The sequence below is a fragment of the Chroicocephalus ridibundus genome, chromosome Z, assembly GCF_963924245.1.
Source record: "Chroicocephalus ridibundus chromosome Z, bChrRid1.1, whole genome shotgun sequence".
In the NCBI taxonomy this organism is placed as follows: Eukaryota; Metazoa; Chordata; class Aves; order Charadriiformes; family Laridae; genus Chroicocephalus; species Chroicocephalus ridibundus.
In genome coordinates this window covers 41,094,003-41,111,731 of record NC_086316.1, presented here as the reverse complement: position 1 = coordinate 41,111,731, position 17,729 = coordinate 41,094,003, and the positions used below count along the sequence as shown (strand labels likewise).

General features: G+C 45.5%; 1 protein-coding gene across 1 annotated transcript; it reads right to left on the bottom strand.

Annotated features, from left to right (window-relative positions):
• Positions 1-187: 187 nt before the first annotated feature.
• On the bottom strand, positions 188-7,289 carry ZNF367 (zinc finger protein 367). Its single transcript, XM_063321151.1, has 5 exons — positions 6,522-7,289; positions 5,827-5,977; positions 3,992-4,111; positions 3,435-3,573; positions 188-2,853 (listed from the first exon to the last, which is right to left on the bottom strand). The coding sequence occupies exons 1-5, from the start codon at positions 6,846-6,848 to the stop codon at positions 2,613-2,615; spliced, it is 978 nt and encodes a 325-aa protein (XP_063177221.1). The 5' UTR covers positions 6,849-7,289; the 3' UTR covers positions 188-2,612.
• Between the last annotated feature and the right edge of the window lie 10,440 nt (positions 7,290-17,729).

Below are 17,729 nucleotides of genomic sequence, written 5' to 3'. Positions count from 1 at the left end.
TCTGTCAAACTGTAAAAAAACCCAAAAAGCTGTAAAAATTTGCCTTGGGTGGTTAGCTTGTGTCAAATTTCAACAGACAGGGAAAATAAACAGCTTCGTGCTCTGCAGCGAGTCGGGCTGGTGGGGTTACAGCAGCATGGAAGAGCCCGAGTACTGAACAATTACCAAACAGCACACACTAAACGAGAAAGTTAAACCAAGTTTTTATTCAAAGCGTCTATTAAAATGACAGCACATCCACTTGTCTGCTGTTAAGTCATGCCAAACTACAACTTAATCTTTCAAAGTACTGAATACTTCAAGATCTCTTGTATGTAACCACTGCTTAATAAAACAAAAAGCAGTTTTCCGCATCTCAATTTTTTTAACTTGGTATTTTATCCAAAACTTGTCATGACATGAAGCTGCTTCAGCTGTCTGAATTCTGTCTACAGCCAAGTACAATTCAGTGTACTTGTCATACTTGAAGAAATATTCTGTGACTTGCCTGATGCATTACTGCTGACTGAGGGAAAAAAATTAAAATCAATCCTAATGAAGTAAGTTACGACTCCAGTCTGCAACTGGCTAGTAATTACATAGTCTTGTGCGCTGTGAAATATTACTTGGGAGCAATTCTGAGTTATGACTCAGAAATACAACAGATTGTTGCTCAGGGCTCATTTTGGAATCAGACCATTTACATGCAGCCAGCTGAAATATTTAACTTACTTGACAAACTCCAAACATACACACACCAATTACCAGTTTTACATAGGCTACGAAGCCTACAACGATTAGTGTTTCTTATTTTTAAGCCTAAAAGACTTAAAACAGAAACCAATGACCCTGATGTCAGCTAAGTTTAGGAACTGAAGGCAAAAGTTTAACCGTATCACTGGTGCAAAATTATTTACATTCAATGAAAGTGATTTTTTTTAATTATTCAATTGCTCTTTAGTTAAGTGCATCAATACATGACTTAAACTGGGTTAATGAGATTTTCAACCACAACAAGTTAACAGTTATCAGAGAACAGAATCCAACAGTTGCAGATTCTGGTATAAAAATCACACTACTTTTCTGGAACAGCTGTATGCATCTGGTCAGTCTATATCAAGTGACTGATAAAATGATTTCTTCCTCTTGTTTAAGTGAGAGGGAAAGTGGCTTCCCTTCTCATCTGAATTTCCTGACCTTCAGTGAGAGGAAGGATTTAAAGCAAGCAGGTCAGTAAATACAAATTATTAATATCCCCTAAAGCAGTAGCTTAATGAAAAAAAAAAAAAACAACCAACAAAAAACACCACACAACAAAGAGTCCAATCTGAAAACAAACTTTCGTTAGCATATTAAGAATCTCTGGTTGCCTTCAAAGCAAAACACGGAAAAAGATCACCATGAGACATTGCTATTTGAAAGTATACAACATTCATGAACTGACAAGATACCCTGCTAAACATTCCATATCAGCATCTGAGTACTAGGCAGCATTCTGTAACTTCACTTATTTGGGAAATACATGAAATCACACTCTTAACACACTTGCAACTATCTTTGGAAGCCTATTTTCTAGTTGTATATTGAATATTTTTCTGCAGTGTTTAATTGATAGCTGTGCTACAGTTAGTAAACACAAAATTGGCATGTTATCCTGAAATAAAGCAATAAGGTGGCTTTATGCACAGAAAATATGGAGGCTTCTATTTGCTAATAATCATATAAAAGCAATACTTTAAAACTTAGTGTTTGCTAATAGGAGATCTAGAATAGTTTACTACAAATCCATACCACCCTGTAAATACCCCCTTTATTAACAAAATCAAGTGCCAAATCACTACAGGGTCCAAAAATATCTGAAAAAAATATCACCAATTGTTTACCTTTGTCTAGACTTTGCAAGACTAATCATTTTCAGACAAACCCAACAATGTGCAAAAGTTCCCAGCACCACATGCTAGGAATAACAAGTGCTACCAAGAGATTCTGCTGAACTCAAATCAGAAAACAAAACAGCAAAGTCAAGCCTCATACCTCGAGCAGTCACAGTGAAGATCCTGAATGATCTTACAGTTTCCTGCATGAAGCAGTTTCATCCCCTCTATAAGCTGCAGTATCTAAGCTTTGCCTTCCGCCTCAGTGATACTAGGTAAAGATATACTGACATTAGAAAAAGACGGTTTCATTGCTGCTTAACATTATCTTCAGACCTATCACTTAATATAAATTCACTTAAATAGTCAGATAAATACTTTCCTTTTTGTCAGCCCTCTTTGGCCACATGTACCATTCTGCTAATCACAAACACTTTGTTCAGAAAGTGCTTCCTGTGAAAACTGCTTCAAATAAATGAGTTAACCTTGCAAAATCTAGCTTCCCACAACACATAAATTTGTCAACCCTGCATTATGCAGTCCCATATTTACAAAATACTTAGAAACTTTACACCTGTCTTTTACCTTATGAAAAGTGCAATTCTCTTACCCCATGTTATGGGGCAACAACATTCTTCATAAATTCTACAGAATAGCAGCCTATGATAAGCAAATAAGGTGCTTAGCTTATGCCCAGGATCTAACTGGTTAAGTACCACCAGGAAGTACATTTTGTATATGGGCAGAATCTGCCCCAATCTACTGTTGAAGCGGTGCCACATCGAGGTTTGCAAGCTCAATGAGAGCCAGTGCGCCATGCATGCGTTCACGCTGTTCCTGGAGGCGGCTGCGGCGAGCAGCTGAATGAGCGCTGTTTTTCTTTTCAGCATCCTCTTCATCAGACTGAAGGTACTCCATTGGGTCCTGCTGTTCCTGATCCGTTTTCTGGATTGTTTGAGTTTTCAAAGCAGGAGCACGCTGTTCTCTTGTCTCCCAGTACCTGCAAAATCAAATGTGGGGAATGCTTTTAAAATATATACAGCTGACTCGCACACCAACAATTCGAAGCTAGCAAAAAACCTCCCAAGTACTAGCTTGCATCGACGAAGCACTGCATTTGGCTTTATCTTTCAGCCCTTATATGGTAATATTTAAGCTGTCAGAAAACTCCTTTGTTCAGTATTTTAAGTGAACATGTGTGACAGATTTCTTCTCCAAATGGTATTCCCAGCAGGCATTTGTTCCTAGGCATACACAATTGTGCCCTCCCATACTGACGCAAATTCAGCAAGACTGTAGCACTAAGTAACAAAGTACTAGCAAGTGTTGGTCAAGCAAAGAGAAGCATTTAAGCAGAGGGGGAAAAAGAAAAAAAAAAAGAAAAGATAAGAAAGTCTCCTAAGGAACTTTGTCTTGACCAGGAGTTTGCACTTCTTTAAGGAAAGGCAAGGCTGGGCTGAGGAAGAGCTCGTTTTGGTTTGTTAGCTTTGCTTTTTTTTTTTTTTACCCCTAAGAATAAAATGCTTTCTCAGACCACCCGTATAAGTATTTAGAGAAAGATGACACCATGAGGGAACTTACTTTGCTAGCCATTCAGCCACAGCTTTATTGTCAGCTGTCTGCTTCTTACTCAGCATGTCTGTGAGCTCTTCCCTCTTCAGTCGGGCGTATGGATGTTTGGGGCAATGACGGTTTGCATGCGTGAATCTGCTTAAACAGCCTTAAAAAACACAAAGTGACAATGAAAAACACGTTACGGAAAGCAGCCCACCAATGAGTAAGCACAACGTCTGTGGGATGAAGATGCTGCTGAACCCAACCTTCCTCACTCACAAAACTCTATGTTTGCTTGAAAACAGCAAGCTCTAGTTGCAAGGTTCCTAACATGCCCCATCATCTTATACATTAGTATCAACTGACAGAATTACTGATAACCTGCTTACATAATAATGTATGCAATCCTTAGATACATATTTGCATGATTAATGCAGGTTCCGTGTGGCTCCTCCCTTCCCTAGAAGCTCCTCCAAAATTAAAATCTGGAGCTTTTATGGATCTGGCCACATGGACGCGCATACATTTCCAATACTTGACTGGCCTCCGTTCTGAAAGCTGCAAATTGTTCTCTGACAGCTCACCATTCTCTGAGCAGACGAAAGGTTTCTCCCCTGTGTGGAGACGCTGGTGAGTTTTGAGCTGCCCACTCTGAACAAAGGCTTTCCCGCAATCTGGGTAGTCACACAAATAAGGCCTTTCACCTTAAAAATAATAACAGAACAGATTTATGAAAGCTGAACATAAAAGAAGAGTTACAGTATTCAGTGGTTGTCCCTGGGTTAGACTTACACAATCAAGCCCCCTCTTACCCACTTTAAAAAGCCCTCGTGTACCAAATAGCAGAGATCCACTTTTACCCCAAACCCATCTTTACTTTGAAGTACATGCTCAACGCTACTGGATAATACAATTATTTCCAGAGAGGAAAAGAAAAAAAAGCCAAAACAAAAAAAAAAACCAAAACAAAAAAACCCCAACAAAACAAAAACCCCACAAATTATATTTTCTGACTTAAGCCTCTTGCACAGCACTACATAAACTCTGTCCCATGAAACTATGCACCTATGGAGCAAGAAATATATTAAGTGAAATGAAGAAATGGACATATGATGTAATTCGAGTTGTTATCACATAAATTTTATCCTTAAGATAGCCCAAACTAGGGTAAAATAACTGAGGTCAATAGTATAGTAACATACGAAGTTGTAGAAATATCTCATTACGGAAGACTATTTGAGAAAAGTTGCAATGGATAAAATAAACACAGGTCACGAGAGAAACTTATTCTGGACTTAAGCCAAGAAAGTTTTCTTAGGCCAGTCATCAAGACTTCCCCGTGCAAACTGGAACAAGAACAGAAATGGCAGCTGTCTCCTCCCTTGAGAGGACCTGACTGTGTGCAACTACCCAAAGGCATGCCATGCCACTGCTCCTCAGGAAGGACAACAAAACAAGGGTGATGCCAACTTATTAAGTCAGAGGAATAACACCAGGGTAAGCTCTGCTTAGTTAAGTAGCTCATACAAGTTCAACACCTAATACAACCAAGTGAAATAAAAACATCTAGTGACCAAACAGCATGAGGAAACTGCTGTTTAGTATTAGAATTTAGATTAGTCTTAGTGACTTGAGTCAGAAAAAGAGACAGTGGGAGCCAAGGTTTTTCTGGGGTTTTGTTTGGTTGGTTTGGAGGTGGAGAGAAGAGTGTTGGTATTGTGAGCTACTGTAGGTCACACTTTATTGCAAATAGAGAGTCCTGCTGGAACATGAAGGAAAAAAAGAAACACCCAACATATTTGCTTGGTTTAAAAAGACAGCGTCTCCTATTCAGCTGGGTATTGATGGAGTTGATCCTACATTTTAACTTAGTTGCAAGTTGACTTCTACATACAGTTCAGTAACTAAGCGTGACCACCTCCACCCCAGAAAATGAATTCCAGGCAGTGGAAGAAACAACTGGATGGTGATTTTAATTCCCTTCTCAACATTTAGGCAACACTTCCAGGGCATTACACTGCTCAAATTAGCAGCTGCTTTTTAAGTTACTGTCTCCTCTTACATCTAAACTTCAATTACCATGTGAAAAGGTACACCAGCAAGAAGGAAACAAATCACAGAGAAGAGGCACTCAGAATAAAAAGTGCTACCACATACAGAGCACCAAGCTCAAGGAAAGCTCTGCCTTGTGCACAATAAGCCAGTGACAGCAGCAGATATTTACACAATTTGCCTACACTATTTATTGTAGCCCGCATTGCTGCCGCACTTCCCCATAACAAACCCGGTTACAAAGACTTTGATTGCACTAGAAAGCCTCGGAAGCACGATTAATTTACATTACAATAGAATAGTAGCAGGTGGAGTTCGTTGGGGATTTGGTGGGGTTTTTTGCGTCGCACGGTGTCCCTTTACTCACCGGTGTGAGTTCGTTTGTGGGCCTGAAGCGATTTCTCTCGCGGGAAGACCCTGTAGCAGACGTTGCAGCGGATGCTGCTGGAGGAGTGCACCCCTTCGTTGATCAGCTCCGGGACGGTGTCCGCTCTCGGCCGACCGCGCCGCAGCCTGTCCTGCGTTGAAATAACCGCCCAACTGAAACGGCGCACCTTTCCACCTCCGTGATTTAGCCAAAACCCACAACTTCACCCCCCGCAAGTGACTTTTGAAGCCAGTGGTGTGACGGAGGCCGTAACGTCGTCAGCGTCAGCAGGGTGGCCGTTAACCCAGCCGGGGGGTGTCGAGCCCGCACCCAGCGCGCTGCCGGCAGGTGCAGGGGTGGGTGGAGACGTCAGGCACAGACAGCGCTCTGACGTGTGCGCCGCGAAATGGGGAGGAACCGACAAAATAGAAGCCCAGCTTTTTTTTTTTGTTTTGCCTTTTTAAAAAAATAAAAAAGTTTTAAACGGAAGGCGTGCAGGAGCCCCGCCGGGCCGTCCTGCCGGCGGATCCCCGCCGCGCCCTGCTACCCCCGCACACCGGACGGTACCCGATCCCGCGCGCCGCTGCCGCAGGAAGTGACTTCACTTTAAATCTCCGGGCGGAGGCGGGGGAGCGGCGCGCGCTCACCCTTTAACTCCGCTGCCCGTCCCGCACCGGCCCCGCCGTCGCACTCACCTTCAGGTGCCGATGCCCGCCGCCGCCCAGGCTCCCCGCCTCCTCCTCGTCCCCGGTGGGGGCCCTGCCTGCTCCCGCGCGGGGCGGCGGGAGGCCCGAGAGGGCGGCGGTGCCGCCGGGGCTGAGGGTCACGTTGTGGGCGTTCTCGCCCCAGCGCCAGGGGTAGACCATGAAGTCGCTGAAGCCGGGGCTGGTGGGGACGGGCAGGGCGGCCGCCGGCTCCTCGCGGGGCTTGATCGGGGTGGTCTTGATAACAGAAACCAGGATGCGCTTCGGGGAGTCCTGGCAAAAAATCACCGGGAGGCCCGGCGGCAGGCGCTCCGCCATCGCCCACCCCTCGGGGGCACCGGCGCGGGAACGGGGCTGAGGGCGCGGGGCCGCTCCGCGGCGGCTCAGCCCAGCTGTCCGTCCGAGCCCGCCTCCCGGGAGGGGGGTTTGCAGGGGCACGGAGGTCCCGCGGCCGCCACCCGTCGGCGCCCGGGCCCGCCTCAGCCGCTCATCGCCGGGGACGGCGGGTTCTCGGTGCCTCCCTCCCTCCGCGGCCAACCCCCAGCGGATCCGCAAAGTCAGCGGCGGCCCCCGGCCATAGCAAACGGCCGGGCGAAGCAGCCACCGTCTCCCCGCACCTTTCCGAAGCGGCGCCGGACCCCGCTGGCAGCCCCGGTCCCGGCGATGCCCGAGGAGGAGAAGGTGCCGCCGCGACCTCTCCGCGCCCACGGCTCGGGCCGAGCCCTAGATTTTCCCGCGTTACATTTCGCGCCTGGGCGTAACCAATCACCCAAACCGGCGCCAGCGTCACACAGTGGCGGTTCCCGCCGACCAACCGCTAGGCGGGCCGCGCCCCCAGGGGGCGGGGCCCAAGCGGGGCGCGGGCCTCGCCTCTGCCACCTTATTGGGCAACCGCCCGGCTCGCCGGCAGAATTCGAAACTGAGCGGGCTCGCGGGCCCCGCTGCGGCGCCCCTGCCCCGGGGGGGACGCTGATTGGCCCGCCGCGGCGCCCCTGCCTCGAGGGGAGGCGCGGATTGGTCCTCCGCCGCGCGGCGGGGGAAGGGAGGGAGGAGGAGGCGGGGCTGGCGCGCTCGGGACGGCTCAGCGCACGCCGACCGTGGTGGGGCCGCCCGGGCCAATCGCCTGGGTGGGGCCAGGGCTTTTGCGGCGGCGGCGGCGGACAAAAGCCCTTCGCCTGCCGCTGCGCTGCCTGTGGCTGAGGGTAGGGAGGGCTCTCTGTGAGGCGCCGCGCGGTGAAGGCGGCGCGCGCGGCCGTTAGGGCGGTTGCGGGCGGCGCGCGGCAGGACGCCGCTACTCCCCCCGCCCCCACCACCACCGTCCGCGGGCGTTGGCCGGCGGCGGCCCGGCCTGACGGGCGTCTTGCAGCCGTGTGGCTGGCCCGGCGGGCCTGCCGGCAGCGCCGCCGTGTTGCGGTGCTGGGCGGGAGATGTGCCACATAGCACAGACAAGTATGGTATCTGTGTTACTAAAATGGTACCTTAAAATGTAGATTTCCAGCCGACGTCCTTTGAAACGAGGGCCCGGTCAACTTCTGCGGCCTGTTGGTGCAAACGGCTGGACGCAGGGAGGCTGCAGGCCTGCTCGGGTGCTGGGCTGTCACGGCCACGGGAAATGGGGATTTGTGTTGGCCTTGGCTCATCTGTGTGACTTAAGAGGTCTGTGTGGCTGATCTGTGAAAAGTGTGGTGATAGCGAGGAATGATTTGGAAATACAGTGGCATACATTTGGCTTTAGCTGGTAAAAATATTAAGCAGGTCAATATGTTCTGGTTTTAAGTCTGCAAGTAGCCACTGTGCCTCATTTGCTGAATCCTTTGGAACTAAAAAGACTTTATCAGATACATCAATACTTCGTTGTTTGGGGGGGGTTTGCTGTTTTTCTGCATTTTTAAAAGCAGGAGCACATTGGCACTTGGTGTAGGCCTTTTGTGCTGAAGCTAACTAGTAGCATTACATTAACATGCTACTTTTGCCTCACTGTTTTGGCATCACAGTAAGTTTTACTGACTAGTTATAGGTTGTGAAATAAGTAACTCACATTTCTCACATTAATAGCTAAATTTTTAGATAAATACCAAGAGCACAGATGCTACCAAAGACAGGCCTCTGCTTTGTTTATAACAGTATGCTAACTAAAATGTTTGTTTCCTACTGACCTTACTGTGTGAGAAAATAGCTAATTACTGACCTTCTTAGTGTGTGAGAAAATAGTTAATCACTGAGTTGATGTTACAGATAGCGATAATAAGGAGACAGACAGAAGTAGCTAATCACCAAGGATAGGATAACAAGAAGTAGTTAATCACTTCAAGGTTCTTTTATGCATCAAGGATGTATTCCTATATCAATTAGGACAGAGTTGTGGCTACTTCAAGGAACATCCTTATCATCTTCCAGACCTTGGCAAACTTACAGTAAACTTTTACTGTGCTGAGATGACTCAATACCTTAAAAGGATAAGGTGAGGAAGGGTTTCCTTACCCAAATGATCGCTGAGACGCTCACGCTTGCACAGAGATTTTTTTGCCGATGCAGCAAATACACATGTGCAAAAAGGCTATTTGGTCATCCTAATGAATATGTTAAGCCTAGGTGGAGTTATGTATTAGGAAAGCGGAATTATTAGAATCTTTTGTGTATAAATAATGGGTGAATATTCCCAGTAAGGTGTGCTAGATTTGTGGGTTTTCCCCCTAGCACCCGACGTCGAATAAAGCAATATCTCCTCTCTAAACTACTTCTGGTTTTGAGAGCCTTTTTTTCGGATAACAGAGAGAAGCCTGAAGCTGTAAAAACAGTGAAGATTTTTTTTCCATTTTCTGCTTTGTTCACTGCAGTTTGTGTATCTGCCTTGCAGGAGCATTAGCAACCATCACTGCTGATAGGAACAGGAAAGAGGAGGGAAGAGCAAATTTGCAGTGTGTAACTACTAACTAGGCTTCCTCTTGGGTAATGGGAAACTCCTACCAGTTCTTCCAACATAGGGACTGTAGTACTGGACTTCTGTATTAAGTATCCATCCAGAGATAAGCAGCCCTTTCATTATGAATTACAGTTCAGTTTGTCACAACTATCCTTTTAAACTAACTAAAAAATCCCTAATTTTTGCTTAGGTAAATTCTTGTTTCATGGAAGTGATAACTCAGTTTCTCAAACTCAATATGTCAAAGTCCTACCACTGCTATGCCAGATCAGGCTGTGCTTACCAGGCCAGAAAGAAAATACCACAGCCTGTACCTTCTGTTTCCAAAATGGGCAAACAGGTTTCCACGTGCTTAGATCTGACCCACTTAAAAAGCTTCATCCCTTAAAAATAACCTGTGGAAGAAAGTTCTGGTAAGAAAACAATATTGTACAAGAGTGGTAATACAGAAAGATGTGTTAAAATCGAACTGGGGAAAAAAAGTGGCTTGTGTTAAACTAACTGCATCCCAAAACCAAACTGTGAATACCTTCATAACTTCCCAAAACTACACAACTGATGCTTCAAGTAGTGCATGTAGCTGCTGAGGCACTCCAGTGACCAATGGAACTGATGTTACGATTTGGTACATAAAATTGTAGATAATGTGAATGGTGCAATGCATTGCAAGTAACTGGGTATCTCCATACCTACCTTATGCCACCTCAGTGTACCCATTAAATTTTGTAATGACATCGAAAGGCCTGCCAACAGATTAACTTTTTTACTTGGATCTCTTAAATCTTCCTAATGTCAAATCATAGATCTTTGTTAGGTGAGGCAGCACAAGAGAAGGAAGAGGCGAGCTGATGCCACTTCTGATACAACTGCTCTAACAATAGTGTTTCATGTAGTAACAACAATGACCAAAAAGACAGAAGTGGCCTCTCTGTCCAGATCCTGCTACGGGAAGAGGAAACACGCACACACAATGCGTGTGGCCTAAAGGCCTTAAAACACACTCCTTTTCAGTACATACAATCATATGTATTAAACTAATATCTCATGTAACATTATGTAAAAACAGTTTTAAAGTAATCATCTGAGCTATTGTACCTTAACAATATTTAATATGTTTGCTCTCGATAGTATTTTGGTGCTATGCTATTAGCTTTCTGTAGAAAAGCATTAATATTTCAGTGTTAGTGTAGAAACAAGAAAAAGTTCTCTCTCAGAGGTAAAGGACCAAGATAATGAAACATTATACAACTTATAATCATATCAAATCCTACTTGTTATTACAACAAAGCATACCTTTTATTACACACAACATAATAAATAGTGAAACGACAGGGAGCACAAATTCAATAGGAAACAAGGAGTAAGTACCTTACCTATCAGTAAGTTTTACTGACTAGTTATAGGTTGTGAAATAAGTAACTCACATTTCTCACATTAACAGCTAAATTTTGAGTTAAATATCAAGAGCACAGGCCTTGCTACCAAAGACAGGCCTCTGCTTTGTTTATAACAGTATGCTAACTAAAATGTTTGTTTCCTACTGACCTTACCATGTGAGAAAATAGCTAATTACTGACCTCCTTAGTGTGTGAGAAAATAGTTGGTCACTGAGTTGATGTTTACGATAGTGATAATGAGGAGACAGCCAGAAGTAGCTAATCACCAAGGATAGGATGACAAGTAGTAATTAATCACTTCAAGGTTCTTTTATGCATGAAGTATGTATTCCTATATCAAATGCTATATTTCTCAAACTGAAACAGAACACAAATGCATGATAAACGAAGAGGAAACAAGGTACTTTGTCTCTCTGAAGCATGCAGTATTTCTACTGATATTCCAAAGTTCAAACCAGAAAACTTTGAGACAGTGATGGCCTTTAGGTAGATAATAGCAAATACTTAACCACACTGCGAGTAACTTTAATGTATGTTGTAATATGCATTTACAGAATAACAGCAATAGTCATAGTATCTTTTATCTAAGTGTTTTTTACTATATTTCCCAAGTTTTGCTTTATATCAAATCAATGTATCAAGACAACATTGCTTATATTAGTGGCTCACTTGAGGCCAGATACTGACTGTTCCGGAGGGATGGAAACAGAATGAGGTAAGCGTGCCCAAAACAAAGATAAATTCCAGTCTCTTCCACTGAAGATGATCGAAGAACAGTAGTTACCATAAGTAGGTCCATCTTCGGTGATGTAGCTCTTTACTGCTCAGCTTAAAACTTTAAGTAGTCAATAGAGTTCAGTAGAATTACATTCCTGGAAAATGTACGTGATGGCTAGATCCGCCAAGTGACACAGTGTCACCCTCTCTGCCTGTTCGGGTGCCCTGCTCCAGAATGGGACCTTGCACCCTGCTCAACGTGGGTTGAGGATGTTTCTACTCCAGCCAGGGCAGATTTAGGCACTAGAGAATGAGTTTTGTGCCTGGGGATGAGAGAGTGGCTATAGGAAAGGTCAAGGGCAAGATGCCCCTTGCTAGTGATTAAATGCTTAGCTGTAAAGGTCAGAGGAACATCAGCCTCCACTGTCTTCTGTAATTAGGCAACTTTGCCCTTAAAAAAAAAAAAAAGGCAGCAAGGGGTCTGTTGGTAAGGATGTGATATTCCATATCTGTACCTGCTTGGGAAGCTTGTCTAGGGCAGCCATTCTGTGCATGTGAAGAATCCACTTGCAGAGAGAACCCGGATGGAGGGGCATCTTTGTCAGGCAGCCCTCATCATGGCTGAAATAGATGAGTAGTCTGGTGTCAGAAAGGTTAGGTATCTGTGCCTCAGCACTGTAAATGTGAGATTCAGGCTCTGTGTGCAAATATGTGATCATATCAAATCCATCACTGTTACTTATCCAGTGTAAAAATCCAAGCAGAATGTTTGGTTTCATGTCAGCTGTAAAATTCAGGCTTTCTTCGTCCATCTCTTGTTTGTGTAAGTATGTAACTTGACAATCACACACTGTTTGCACATAGTGAAAAGCTGCAAATGAAGAGGTTACAGGTTGCTTTAATCTGCCATGCAAGATTAATGAGTTTAACCAAACACTTAATCAGTTTGGGGTTTGAAATCTATATTAGAGAAATTTTGTTTTGATTGATAATTCAGAGCATCAGAAAACTGAGAACTTTTTGTAAAGGCTTACATTCATTTTAGAAAGCAGAATTATGCAAAGACAAGATATAATCAGTGCTATTTTTGGCTGTCATTGTGGAATCTCTATGAGAAGTTATACTTTTTTTTGTCGCTTTTGAAACTTCATTAAAACAAAGCCAGATTCCACAAAACACAAATCTCTAATCTTACTGATGAAATATTTCTTAATTCCTCATATTTGTCCCTCTCCAAAGATACTATGACCTTCAAAATGCCCATTAAAGCTGCAAGCACAGTGTCTCTACAGTCAATAATGACACCCTTTTGTCTGCTACCTTTCATATATAGCATAAATTCAGGAGGCTTTGATTCAAGCTTGTAGAATGTTTAAAAAAAAAAAGTTTCAAAAATTTCAGAAAAGCTTTCTGGATACAGTCCTTTCTTGAGGAAATCTAGTGTGGATGCTGTGACTGATACCAAAAGTCTCTACAAAGGCCTGCACAAGATTTGGTGGTTTTTTGTTGATGTGTTGTGGTAGTGTGGTGGTGTCAATGTGTTTCTGCAGAACAGAGCAGAACAGAACAGAACAGAACAAAGTAGCTTTCCAATTCCTTCTTTTCACTGGAAATACATATAGTTTTGTCTTTCTACAAAATAAAGCAACTATTCAGAGGCAAGCACAGCTGATCTAAGTAAACATTTCTTATACAGTATTTTATTACTGTATCGTATTTATGGAAATATCTTCAGAAATTTCGGTTTTGTTTTCAGTTATGGCTAGCTGTCCTTTACAATTTAAGAACTGTGCAGAAATAATGATAAGATATTCTCTTTGCTGAGTTAGAATTTCCTGTGCTTCAATTTGAAGCATGTCAGAGCCTAAGAGATCTGACTTGACTGCCAGGATTTTGTAAAGCTGTTTGTGAGCAGATAATCACCCTAACTTAGTTGCTGTCATTATTTCCATTGATGCAAAACTTTTGTGATGTGTTGAACAAGGATGAAGCTAGAAAGGGCACAGTCTAATGAAATTAGTTTTATTCTGTAGCAAGCATGCCCTGCGTAAGTGGGTCTATGTGAAAGCTAGCGGAGATGCATTCATTACATTCAGGGCTCGGAGTGACGTGTAGAGGATGTGCCGTATTTTGTTTTATGATGTGTGCCTAGACCTACCTGCACTTCGACAGGGAGGGAGGAGATGGTTGTTTTGCTGCCAGCGATGTCCCTAATCTTGCCATTTGAAGCACAGCAGGGAGTCTGATTGAGTTTCAAGGTTCTGTACTAAGGAGAAGATTAATTTCAAAGCAAGGTGGGATGTACACTGAAGTTATGTAACAAAGCGTTAGTTTCCCATGAATGATCAGGATGAAAACATAGCCTCATCACAGAAATAATGACTGCAGTTGTCATTCTTTGGGTGATTGTGTCTGAAGGGCTGAGATTTTTACAGCATGTGTTTGAGGGTACTGTGACTGATAAGAGGGGGCAGGGTGAGACACTGGCACAGGTTGCCCAGAGAGGTGGTGGAGGCCCCATCCCTGGAGACATTCAGCGCCAGGCTTAATGAGGCTCTGAGCAATCTGGTCTAGTTAAAGATGTCCCTGCTTACTGCAGGGGGGTTGGACTAGATGACCTTTAAAGGTCCCTTCCAACCCAACACATTCTATGATTCTATGTTTTGTCTGCAGAGTTGCCTGTCCCCTGTGAAGGAACTCTGTTGAGTCCCCAGGAGTGTTTGCACTGCTGGTTGTATTCATAAACCTCAGAGACAGTAAGTCAAAGGACTTGCAGTTCGCTCCAGGCCTTGCTGGCTGTGGCCAACATGGCTCCACAGGTGTGGCTGCACATACAAGTCTCATGTCACGGAGGCTTAGTGACGGCTGGGGAGCTCCAGTCACTGGTTTTGCTGGGCAGAGCAGCCCTCCAAGTTAAGCTTTGAAACCCGCACGACTCACTGTAGTGCTGCACTTGTCAGCTGTTGGAAGTGTTACTGCAGTAACGAACACCTCCACAGTCTTAAGCAGAAAGGAGCAATTTGGACACTTTGTGGGAATACGAGGCTAGTTTCTGCAAGTGTGCTGGACACCTAAAGCGGAGTCACCCTTGGAGCTCCCAGTCCAGTGGGCTCCATCTTTTGTTAAAGTCACTCGTCAGTGGATGTGAATTATATTAAAAGACCCATGGTGACACAGTTACATGATGACATCAGATTATAAACTCTTACTAAATAGTCTACCCAGACATGCATACTGCAAAGGAATATGGAACGTTAGTGGTTCAGTTTAAGTGCTAGGCTGCATTGGATATCTTGTGCTGGGAGTATGCTATAGACCACCCAACCAGGATGAGGACACAGATGAAGTATTCTGTAAGCAGCTGGCTGAAGTCTCACAATCGCCAGCCCTTGTTCTGGTTGGGGATTTCAACCTGCTGGATATCTGCTGGGAATACAACACAGCAGAGAGCAGGCAGGCTAGGAGGTTCCTTGAATGCGTGGCAGATAACTTCCTGACACAACTGGTAGGTGAGCCTACCAGGGGAACTGCCTTGCTAGACCTACTGTTCACAAATGGTGAAGGATTAATGGGAGATGTGGTGGTCAAAGGTCGTCTTGGGTTTAGTGATCAAAAAATGGTCACGTTTTCAATTCGTAGTAATGTAAGGAGCGGGGTTAGCAAAACCTCCACCTTGGACTTCCAAAGGGCGGACTTTGGCCTGTTCAGAACACTGGTTGAGAGAGTCCCTTGGGAGACAGTCCTGAAGGGCAGAGGGGTCCGGGAAGGCTGGATGCTGGATGCTCTTCAAGAAGGAAATCTTAAAGTCCCAGGAGCAGGCTGTCCCCAAGTGTCGCAAGTCTAAAGGGCGGGAAAAACGGCCAGTCCGGATGAACAAGGAACTTCTGGTGGGACTTAGGAATAAAAGGAGGGTTTACCACCTTTGGAAGAAGGGACAGGCAACTCAGGAGGAGTACGGAGATCTCATTAGGTTATACAGAGAGAAGATTAGGAAGGCAAAAGCCCAGCTGGAGCTCAACTTAGCCACTAACTTTAAGGACAACAAAAAAAGTTTTATAAATACATCAACAAAAAGAGAGTCAGGGAGAATCTCCATCCCTTAGTGGACGCGGGGGGAATGTTGCAACCAAGGACGAGAAAAAGGCTGAGATACTTAATGCCTACTTTGCCTCCGTCTTCAATAGTCAGACCAGCTATCCCCAGCCTCCTGAGCTGGAAGATAAGGATGGAGAGCAGACAACCCACCCGTAATCCAGGAGGAAGTAGTCAATGATCTTGCTTCTGCACCTAGACACACATAAGTCTATGGGACCGGATGGGATTCACCCAAAAGTACTCAGGGAGCTGGCGGGAGAGCTCACCAAGCCCCTCTCCATCATTTAGCAACAATCTTGGTCAACAGGGGAGGTACCAGATGACTGGAGGGTGGCTAATGTGACGCCCATCTACAAGAAGGGTCAGAAGGAGGATCTGGGGAACTACAGGCCTGTCAGCCTGACCTCAATACCAGGAAAGATCATGGAGAGGATCATCTTAAGTGAGCTCTCACGGCAAGTGCAAGGCAGCCAAGGGATCAGGGACAGCCAGCATGGCTTTAGGAAAGGGAGGTCCTGCTTAACCAACCTGATCTCTTTCTGTGACCACGTGACCCGCCTTCTGGATGCGGGGAAGGCTGCGGACGTTGTCTATCTGGACTTTGGTAAGGCCTTTGACATCATCCCCCACAGCATTCTCCTGGAGAAGCTGGCGAATCATGGCATAGACAAGTGTACTCTTCGCTGGGTTAAAAACTGGCTGGACGGCCGTGCCCAGAGAGTTGTGATTAATGGGGTGAAATCCTCTTGGCGGCCGGTCACGAGTGGTGTCCCTCAGGGCTCAGTTTTGGGGCCAGTTTTGTTTAATATCTTTATCAACGATCTGGATGAGGGGATTGAGTGCACCCTCAGTAAGTTTGCAGATGACACCAAGCTAGGTAGGAGTGTTGATCTGCTTGAGGGTAGGAAGGCTCTACAGAGGGACCTGGACAGGCTGGATCGATGGGCCAAGGCCAACTGTATAAGGTTTAATAAGGCCAAGTGCCGGGTCCTGCATTTCGGTCACAACAACCCCAAACAACGCTACAGGCTTGGGGAAGAGTGGCTGGAAAGCTGCCCGGCAGAAAAGGACCTGGGGGTGCTGGTGGACGGCCAGCTTAACATGAGCCAGCAGTGTGCCCAGGTGGCCAAGAAGGCCAACAGCATTCTGGCTTGTATCAGGAATAGCGTGGCCAGCAGGAGCAGGGAAGTGATCGTGCCTCTGTACTGGGCACAGGTGAGGCCTCACCTCGAGTACTGTGTTCAGTTCTGGGCCCCTCTGTGCAAGAGGGACGTTGAAGTGCTGGAGCGGGTCCAGAGGAGAGCTACCAGGCTGGTGAGGGGTCTGGAGACCAGGTCATGTGAGGAGAGGCTGAGGGAGCTGGGCATGTTTAGCTTGGAGAAGAGGAGGCTGAGGGGAGACCTCATTGCCCTCTACAACTACCTGAAAGGAAACTGTAGAGAGGCAGGGGTTGGCCTCTTCTCCCAGGTGAATAATGACAGGACCAGAGGAAATGCTCTGAAGCTGCGGCAGGGGAGGTTTAGATTAGACATTAGGAAGAATTACTTTACTGAAAGAGTGGTCAGGCACTGGAACAGCCTGCCCAGGGAGGTGGTTGAGTCACCATCCCTAGAGGTGTTTAAGAAATGTCTAGATTTGGCACTTCAGAGCATGCTCTAGTGGCAGAGATTGTAGGTTTTGGGGTTTTCTTTGTTTGTTTGGGGTTGGGTTTTTTTTTTTGTGTGTGTGTGTATGGTTGGACTTGATGATCTCAAAGGTCCTTTCCAACCATGAAGATTCTATGGTTCTATATTGGTGTACTGTTTACATAGAAATCACTTGGTCTAAGTAGCTGAAGTTGCTGAAGCCTTGGGCTGCCAGCTGTGAAATCTCACCTAGATAAACTACACTTGTTTTGAACTTCTCAGTCACATAGAAGGCGGCCCTGACATGGGAACACACTGGGAGATACAGAAGCTCTGAGCTCTGCCGCAGGTGGAGGATGCAGCTTGGCAAGATAAGAACAGTTAATGGCCCTGCTGGAGACGGAGCAGGAATCTGCTCGGGAATAAGTCAACCCCAGACCAC

Coding starts and splice junctions, on each gene's coding strand:
- ZNF367 (XM_063321151.1), bottom strand. CDS start 6,848: ATGGCGGAGCGCCTGCCGCCGGGCCTCCCGGTGATTTTTTGCCAGGAC. Junction 4,112..5,826: donor CCACAAACGAACTCACACCG/GTGAGTAAAGGG, acceptor ATTATTTTTAAG/GTGAAAGGCCTTATTTGTGT. Junction 2,854..3,434: donor GTGGCTGAATGGCTAGCAAA/GTAAGTTCCCTC, acceptor TTGATTTTGCAG/GTACTGGGAGACAAGAGAAC.